This window comes from Leguminivora glycinivorella, chromosome 2 (assembly GCF_023078275.1).
Source record: "Leguminivora glycinivorella isolate SPB_JAAS2020 chromosome 2, LegGlyc_1.1, whole genome shotgun sequence".
Classification (NCBI taxonomy): Eukaryota; Metazoa; Arthropoda; class Insecta; order Lepidoptera; family Tortricidae; genus Leguminivora; species Leguminivora glycinivorella.
The window spans coordinates 4,377,704-4,387,951 of record NC_062972.1 but is presented as its reverse complement, the minus strand read 5'-3'; the positions used below and the strand labels follow the sequence as shown (position 1 = coordinate 4,387,951).

The window sequence follows — 10,248 nt, the reverse complement described above, 5'->3', positions numbered from 1 at the left end:
ATTTCGTGCAGTAGTACCGTTTTTTGTTAGAATTATACTTAAACGTGTGGTTGTTGTAGAAAAGAAGCTGGCCGCCGCGATTCGATGGGATCATTCTATAACCAAAAGAATTAAGACCTGCAAATACATAAAAATGGTTAGGTTAATTTTTTTATGTATATCAGAAAACAAAAAGAGGATTTAATACCATGCCTTACCTTTAGAGCCTCAAGTGTAAGTAAGTTTGTGGTTGAATAAAGAATTTATCTATCTATCTATCTAAATCTATCTATCTATCTAAGTGTAAATGTCATTTGAAAACTATACTTTTCGATTTAGAATTAACTCGTTTTGGATGAGCAGTTGAAAACACGTGGCGCGCTGTATTAAACCTATACAAAATAATGTTTATATAAAAAAACTTTAGGTTACGTTTCCGAATGATAATTACACTAAAGGTACAGTCAAACTTTAACATTTACTTTAACCATCAGCGGTTAAGGGCCGGTTGCATCAAACCGTCGGTCACCGTTAAAGCGTTCGTTAAATTTTATTTTATGGGAAGCTCCACAGACATCTGCTGCGTGACGATGATGTGTCTGTCAAATGTCGTTGATGCAACTGGCCCTAAGTGCGATCTAAGGCCGGTCTTAGTGTCATACGGACCGACCGCGCGAACGGAACGATCAGCAAAACCGATTTCCATAAAGTTGATGCTGACGTCTGCGGGGACCCGCCCCGCTTTAGGGACCGACCCCACTTAGGCGTCGCGTGTCTTGCGACGCGCAACGGACGTGTGTGCGTGTGGATTGAGTGAGCACCTTCCGAAAAAAAAAATATGCTGATCATTTAGTAAAAGTTCTAAAGCAATTGTAAAACGAATATCTGAATTTGTAAAAAGATAAATCAAAAGATACAGTCATTAACATGTGCTCACTCAGTTCTCACAAACTACCAACGAAAACAGTAAATGTATTCATTTAACATATAATATTTATATACTAACATTTAGTAAAAAATATGCCAACTTGCCTCTATAAATTTTAGATCACCTAGTGACGTATTTAATTTTTTACAAATAGTTTCTTATGCTCACTCAATCCTCACACTTTTGAAAAACCGAATTTTGATGAAAAACATAAGATTTAGACCGCTATTATATGTGTATAGTTTAGTAAAAGTGAAATGGCAATTTGTAAAATACAAAACGAACCACTAACGTGTCAGGTTTTTTTATAATAAATTTTTGTAAGTGCTCACTCAGTCCACACGTTTTGAGAAAGTTAAAAATGTAAATATCTTAAGATTTGTAGTACTACAGACACTCGAAAGTACTTCAACATTTAGTAAAAATTTTTACTAAATATCTACCATCTAATATTTTATATTCGTTGTTTGGTTTTAAAGATATTCAGACATAACTTTTCCCATACAAATGTATCATGTAGGGTGACCACACTATGTCGGCTCCTGATTTCTGGTTTCTTACTAGTGAAGTATTATATTCTTTGTTTCTTACCAATTATCATTCATGTCCTTTTTAATGCATGAATGTCGATATGGTTATTATCCTGACGTCGATAAAAAATACACAATACACCATCACTAGGCCAAGAACATAACCTAAAAACAGTTTGCAGATGGAGAATTAATATGGTATTACTTAGTTTAACATAAACTATTATCAAAATTGAACGAAACTCCCCAATCTCAATATGACAATGGGAAGGCGGAGAAAATCAGGAGCCGACATAGTGTGGTCACCCTACATGATACATTTGTATGAGAAAAGTTATGTCTGAATATCTTTAAAACCAAACAACGAATATCAAATATTAGATGGTAGATATTTAGTAAAAATTTTTACTAAATGTTGAAGTACTTTCGAGTGTCTGTGGTGCTACAAATCTTAAGATATTTACATTTTTAACTTTCTCAAAACGTGTGGACTGAGTGAGCACTTACAAAAATTTATTATAAAAAAACCTGACACGTTAGTGGTTCGTTTTGTATTTTACAAATTGCCATTTCACTTTTACTAAACTATACACATATAATAGCGGTCTAAATCTTATGTTTTTCATCAAAATTCGGCTTTTCAAAAGTGTGAGGATTGAGTGAGCATAAGAAACTATTTGTAAAAAATTAAATACGTCACTAGGTGATCTAAAATTTATAGAGGTAAGTTGGCATATTTTTTACTAAATGTTAGTATATAAATATTATATTTTAAATGAATACATTTACTGTTTTCGTTGGTAGTTTGTGAAAACTGAGTGAGCACATGTTAATGACTGTATCTTTTGATTTATCTTTTTACAAATTCAGAGATTCGTTTTACAATTGTTTTAGAACTTTTACTAAATGTTCAGCATATTTTTATTTTATTTTCGGAAGGTGCTCACTCAATCCACACGCACACACGGACGTCTCCGCCACGCCGCCTGAATGTACAAAATGTACTGAGGAGACGTTTTTTGAATTACATTCAGGCGGCGTGGCGCGGACGTCCGTTCCGCACCTCAGGACATGCGTCTCTTAGATGTGGCCGGTCCCTTACACGAAAATGCTCCCTGAAGTTAATAATACATATTTGTCCGGTGCCGATAGATCCGCGCGGTCGGTACGCGTGACGCTAAAACCAGCTTAAGTGAATTGCGATCGGGTTTTCGTTAAATAATAGTGGGTGGGTGGGTGTTTATGTTAAGACAAAAGGGGACAGCGGCCCCGTAACTGGCCAAAGACACTGTAGTGCTCATTTTCCAACCAGGATATTGACACTATTGGAAATATTTTTACACAAATCCATGTCACAGCTGTTGCCTTCCGGTTGCTAAAAATTAGAAGCAAAAAACGAATTTTGTACAATTTTTTAAAAGCTCATAACTCTCACAATAAGTGCGTTTTCACATTATCCGATCCGATATCGGATGTCGGACCGATATCCCATACATTACAGGTGCCATCTTGGATTTTATCCATTGAAATCCTTCCGACATCCGATATCGGATCGGATAATGTGAAAACATCAGACTAATTGAAATTATAAAAAATAAGTCATTTTCCAATGTCAATATCTAGGGAAAGAAACTGAAACTACAATTGAATGAATAGCTGATCCCTTTTCCTCTTAAACAAGAAAATAAATTAATTAACTGATCATGCGTTTGTAAAAACATACAATTTATTTCATATCATCATCCTCCTTGCGTTATCCCGGCATTTGCCACGGCTCATGGGAGCCTGGGGTCCGCTATGACAGCTAATCCCAAGATTTGGCGTAGGCACTAGTTTTTACGAATGCGACTGCCATCTGACCTTCCAACCCGGAGGGTAAACTAGACCTTATTGGAATTAGTCCGATTTCCTCACGATGTTTTCCTTCACCGAAAAGCGATTTATTTCATATATATTTATTACTTATATGCTATTTGTTGTACCTTAGTCTTAAACATAGTTAAAAGTCAAAATCAAATGAATACGAACGTTATTGAATTTATTCAATGGGACAAAAATCTAATAATAATTTAACGAAATAAACTATGGAAACGGATTCTAGGTATAACTATAGCGTGTAATTTATTTATTTATTGCTTTATGAAACTTGTACTACATAATGTAGACATAATGACGTGTCGTGATTAGTTGATTATGTTAATATTTAACGAAGCTCCCATCATGACTGATATATCTAGGAGCGGGGTGGTTATGAGTCGCTTTAACTGAACAAATCGCACCAGTTTCGGGGTCTATTTTAACTTTAGATTTACAATAAGTTGGTTTCGCACTTTTTGTGCAAAAATACCAATTGGCGCTGTTTCTGTAAAAAGTGTGCTTGCCAAACAAAAGGCGCGGGTAGCGGCCACTGGAGCGGATCATTTTATAATCAAAGGGTTTGAAATCGGCACCTGGAAAGAGAAAAAATACAAATGTGTACAGATAAAAATATTGTTATATATAAAAACAAATAAATACCTATTCCTATGTATTCTTAGCCAGATATATTCAGAGCCACTAGGTACCATACATTTTTGACCTTTCAGAATAGGTACGTTTTTGACGAAAACTCATTGACTTGAGTCACTCTAACAGTGATTGGGACAAAAAGCTAAGGCCACAAGGTTGCTCTCTAAAGAAAACTACCTAAATAAACAATCACGAGCAAAGAATCACGAGCTCTACCAAACATTTATGCGACATACCTTATAATGTAGTATAAAATGACAATTTTTTTTCCCTTCCATTCCGTTACCGCCATTTAAAACCTATTAAAAAGTGATACGAAATAAAAAAAACATAACTTTCTCTTAACTAAAAATATTTTTTTATTTATTTCTACTTAGAATGACAACCTGACAAAACTCTAAATAAAAAAGCATAGGTAATTTTATTTTTATCCGCAACGCAAGCTTCGTTTAGTGAACACAAAATCGTCAAAAATCAGTTAAATAATGTGTTATGCACACTTTGAACAAACCTAATACTTAACATACTCTCCACTAGCGGTGACCAAGTACCTCGGCGGCGGGTGGTTGTGGTCCTCCCTACACGCAGTGATCAGGCCGTTCTGGTCAAGTTTAACGTACGACCTACACTTAAGAGCGCATTCAACGAAAACGTCGTAATAATGTAAAATTGATAGTTTTAGTCGGCAAAATGCTACACTTTCCGTCATCTAAAAGACTTTTCAAGTTCAAGATTCGGTTAGGACATCTTCTTAACTTACATGTTGTGAGACTGGATTTTTAAAAACTAACTCACTTAATTAATTATGATTTTTTTTCTGGTGCATGTTTAGGAAAACTCGCAAAAAGTGCTGACTTAGTCCGCCTAATTTGTAAAATTTGGATAGTTTTGAATGCTTCAAGTGGTAAATATGTATTATGTATATCCTGTACTACAATCTTCTGAGACTACTTCTTTGTTATAAGGCTTTAGAATAGAGTAAATGAGGATATGATGAATCCAATTTGTTTCAGAAATCACCTCAGAATAAGTGTCAATTCCTTTGAAAACTTACTTGTTTTTGAAGTAGTTTTAATATAAAAATAATCTGCAACGCTTACTTAAACAGATTTTATGCAAAAGTTTTCTATTAATTGCAATTTAATATTTTTGACGATTTTTTAAAAATGCCTCCTTATTACCGGTTACGCGCGCTTGCGATGTCAGTACCGCGGCAGAGCTTCTAGAGGCAGGACGTGTGTTAGTCCGCTCCGCACGCGGCTCGACGATCGCGAAGTTATTTTGTCATTGTGTGCGGCACCCGCCGTGTCCAAAACCGCACTTGTGTGCGTGTTTGGCTGTACTGTTGCATGTATACTGCGACCGAAAACTTTGATCCTTGGGTTGACGACTTTGGTAAGTAACTAATTAACTTGACTAATATTTTTAGTAAGTATTATTTATTATTGAATATAATTTTAGGTTACTGACTCGTCTCAACAAAATCTTTGACAATAGATGGTACTCAGGATCTGATGATGAAGTCAGATGGTAGTCATGAGTTCTCATCAACCAGATCTTGAAACCATTTCGTGTTTGGGCTCTTTTGATTGGCCTCAACAAGATCTTTGACAAGAGGTGATGGTACCCAGGATCTGATGATGAAGCCGGAAGGTAGTCATGAGTTCTCATCAACCAGGTCTTGAAACCATTTCGTGTTTGGGCTCGTTTGATTTGCCTCAACAAGATCTTTGACAAGAGGTGATGGTACCCAGGATCTGATGATGAAGCCGGAAGGTAGTCATGAGTTCTCATCAACCAGGTCTTGAAACCATTTCGTGTTTGGGCTCGTTTGGTTCGTCTCAACAAGATCTTTGACAAGAGATGGTACCCAGGATGTGATGATGAAGTCAGATGGTAGTCATGAGTTCTCATCAACCAGGTCTTAAAACCACATCGTGTTTGGGCTCGTTTGATTCGTCTCAACAAGATCTTTGACAAGAGATGCTACCCAGGGTCTGATGATGAAGTCAGATGGTAGTCATGAGTTCTCATCAACCAGGTATTAAAACCACATCGTGTTTGGGCTCGTATGATTCGTCTCAACAAGATCTTTGACAAGAGATGCTACCCAGGTTCTGATGATGAAGTCAGATGGTAGTCATGAGTTCTCATCAACCAGGTCTTGAAACCACTTCGTGTTTGGGTTCGTCTGATTCGTCTCAACAAGATCTTTGACACGTGATATTAATAATCGAAGTTTGATAATTAAACCAAAATTTCTAGTTTTTGCATAAGTATATTTTCTAATACTTATTATAAATTGGTTTCAGTTTAACACTGGTACTAGCAATGGGGAAAGACAAAAAATACCAATGCCTTCAAAAACGAAAAAAATGGAACCGTTGCGTTTTACAGAATGCAAGAGAAGCTCTAAGGTATGTCACAATAATATTATTTATAAATATTTACAGAACTGAAATGAAACTTTTAATCGTCGAAAGTTTTAATCGTCTTATGCCTTAATTATATTTTCTGATATTATCGACACCTGTCAGATGTAGAAAGATTAAATTTCTAACAATTAACAATTTCAAGCATTTTATTTATCTTTTTGGAATAAGATGTTTTAATTATATTGATATTATTACAAATCATTTCAGATTGAAAAAGCTACAAGTTTCAAATAATAGTAATGCTCCTATAAGTAATGGTCCCAATGTTCAACAAACCGATCCCTTCAACGAGGTAAAAACCATAACTACACTTATTGAGTCTTTCAGTTACACGCTGGCAAAAAAGAGCAGAAAATAATAGGGGCACCACCGTCTATGTAAACCACTTTGCATGTGGCAACTATTTTGACACTTTTGTATGAGAAATGTAAGTGTTGCTGATAGTGTTGATGAATAGTTCCATTTCTTTTCCTTTTTGCCAAGCTGTACATAGGTTATTTATTTGAGTTCTGGAAATTTATATTTAGATTTCTATTCTATCAGTCTTTCGTTGGCCGCAGACGCCCCTCAGGAAGCAGGAGGAATTTCGTCAAGTTTTTCTATATAGTTTCTATATAAAGTATTTGTCTGTATGTGTGTGTGTGTGTGTGTGTGTGTGTGTGTGTGGCTGTCTATCAGTCTCTACGAGTTTTGTAAGCAAATTATCAGGTAAAAATTAATACTTTCACTTAGGGCGAAATATTTAAGTACTTTTACCTTTTTTTAGATCAATGACCAAACTTTAGATGACAATGACCAAACAACATTTCAAAATGATAACGGTAAATCACCACAACAAAATGTACAGTTTGATGAAGAGATTGAAGAGCGGAATGAGGCGGAAGAAATATCCCTTACAATAGAAAAAGAAATAGAAGATTCCGAAGTAAGTTTAACTAAATTTTTATTTAAATAATAAAGTAAATAAATAGATTATAGGACATTCTTTTTACACATATTATACATATAAAAAAAACTTACATAAATAAAATAACTAAATATTTATCGAAATTATCTTACACTAGATAGAAAAATACTTATATAAATAACTAAATATTGAATGGAAATATTTCACACTAGATAGAAAAATAATTAGACAAATAAAAGAACTAAAAAGTTCAATAGGAATAAAATAACTAGATAGGAAACATCTTATACTAATAGGTTAGATATGTGAAATCACTGAAATAAACTCCCTTACATTCCTTAAATATTGAAATTGTTTCAGGTACCTAATTATGTCGTTCAGGGGCGGAGAGTGATTGATTTTGAATATTTTATGACACAGTTAACTGCTATTGAATCACATGGTGATAAATTCGGTTGTAGGCTGAGCAATCTGAAAATAGTTCAAGAAAAACAAACCGGACTCAAATCGGTATTTTCTTATAAATGTCGTATGTGCGGTTTAAAATTTGTACTTAACACTTGCGACGATGATGCTATGAAACTCGACGTCAACGCTGGAGCAGTATCTGGAGCAATCGTGACCGGAATTGGATGGTCAAATCTTAATGAAATCAATGCCTCGATGGATTTACCAACTATGTCGTTCAATTTGTACAGCTCTACACACGACGATGTTGCAGAAATATGGCGTATAACTGCTGAGCAAACTATGCAGAAAGCTGCCGAAGATGAACGAGAAGCCGCAATAATACGGGGCGATGTCAATGATGCAGGAATAGCAATGATACCAGTAGAAGCAGACGCCTGTTGGAGTAAACGTTCATACAGAACAAATTACTCTGCTTTATCTGGTGTGGCAGCCATCGTTGGCGAACATACCGGTAAAGTATTGCATGTTGGGGTACGTAATCGGTATTGCGTGATATGTGCACGTGCTCAAAAAAAAAAGGTTCCTCCTCGTGAACATCAGTGCAGTAAAAATCATCATGGGTCAGCCACAAGCATGGAGTCAGCGATATTAGTAGAAGGTTTTAAATGTTCAATTGCAGAAAGAAATTTAATATACAAAACTTTGATAGCCGATGGAGATTCCAGCACCTACAAGAGTATTCTTGAGAGTCGACCATATCCGGACGTACATATTGAAAAAATAGAGTGCACTAATCACCTGTTGCGAAACTATAACGGTAAAAACATGCAATTGCAAAAAGATACTTCGATCCCATTACGTGAACGCAAACTCCTAACAGATGATCGGCTTACAAGACTCCGTACAGCTATTCGCTCGGCGAGCAAATTCAGAAGAAACGAAAACAACTCCATCGAAACTAAAATTAAAAACTTACAAGTGGACATCATGAACAGTATACGCCATATTTTTGGAGACCACGGGGACTGTGCTGATTATTATTGCACGCAACAACGAAAAACTGAGCAAAATTTAGTTCCACTCGTACCTTGTTTGCTGACAAAACTACAAAAGAACGCATCGAAATTGGCACTCCACTCTAGAAGTCTGTTAGCAAACTATACTAACAACCGAGCTGAGCAATTTAACAGCATGATTGCAAAAGTAGTAGGTGGCAAGAGGATAAATTACTCATTGAAAAATTCATACAAAGCACGATGCTATGCTGCAATTGTGGCTTTTAATACCGGAAAAGCACAGCACACTTTGTATAAAACACTTTGGAATAAGAGTCCTGGACTATCTTTGAAACGTGTGGAGGGAAAGAGACATGCGCAAAACACGCTTCGCTCAGAGAAACCTAAGCGCTGTAGAAAAAAAATCCTCTTCACCAAAACTGACGGGCACTACGGCCAGGAATGCCAGCGCCCAGATATGGACCAAAAAGACTTTGATCAGGCCAAAGATCTTTTCTTGAACCATTTAAAAAAACAGGCAGCTAACCGGTCCGAAATAGAACGCAGCACTGTTCTACAGGCTGAAAGCGCATTGTGGTTAGAATTGAGGAGGTGCATTCTAACAGCATCGATATTTGCGAAAATATGCAAGAGACGCGCCAACCTGAATTCGGCACCTTTGGTCAAAACAGTTTTATATAATTATGACTTGAGCCATGTTCCTTCCATAAAACATGGAAAGGAGAATGAAGGAGAGGCTCTGGCGCAACTTGCTGCACAAGAAAACATAGTAATTGAGAAATGCGGGTTGTTTATAGACAAAGACCACTGTTTTCTTGGTGCTTCTCCAGACGGCATCTGCGATGAAGGGGTAGTGGAAATTAAATGCCCATTTTCCGCATTTGGTGTCGACCCCAACGATGCGATTAAGAATAAAAAAATTAAGTGTTTCAAAACAGACAAAGCCGGGAACTTTGTCATGGATATGAACCATGAGTGGTTTTATCAGATTCAGGGACAACTGCATATTGCAAATAAACCTATTTGTGTATTTGCAATATGGACTAGCCCTGAATTCTCTATGAAAGTTGTAAGAGTGCCCAAAAATGACGATTTCTGGGAACAGAAAATGTTACCAAAATTGACAAAATTTTACCATACTTGTGTCCTTCCAGAAATAATAGATCCGAGAAAATCACGTTCCATGCCAATCAGAGAAATAAAACTCTAGATATATTGTCTAAATTGTCTTCGATTACCGCTTACCGCGACACTTACACGACATCAAAGTAGTTTTAACTATAAAACTCCCGTGAGACTCATACATATTTAAAAATATTTTAAGCGGGTTACTCACGTATTAAGTCGATATAGCGTTCGACGCTACATCGAACGCTATATCGACTTAATACGTGAGTAACCCGCTTAAAATATTTTTAAATCAAAGTAGTTCATCAAGGAACCAAGCAAAACATAGATTCTGTATACCTTTTGCGTCATTTGGATTTCTAGAGTGGAATGCCAGTTGTGATGCGTTCATGGGCCGTCTGAGTTT

The 10,248-nt window shown here is 36.2% G+C and overlaps 1 protein-coding gene across 1 annotated transcript; it reads left to right on the top strand.

Annotated features, from left to right (window-relative positions):
- The first annotated feature begins 6,276 nt into the window (after positions 1-6,276).
- Positions 6,277-10,005, top strand: LOC125235036. The gene is made up of 4 exons (XM_048141500.1): positions 6,277-6,362; positions 6,588-6,672; positions 7,147-7,305; positions 7,648-10,005. Exons 1-4 carry the CDS (start codon positions 6,277-6,279, stop codon positions 9,922-9,924), a joined length of 2,607 nt encoding a protein of 868 aa, XP_047997457.1. The 3' UTR covers positions 9,925-10,005.
- Positions 10,006-10,248: the final 243 nt, after the last annotated feature.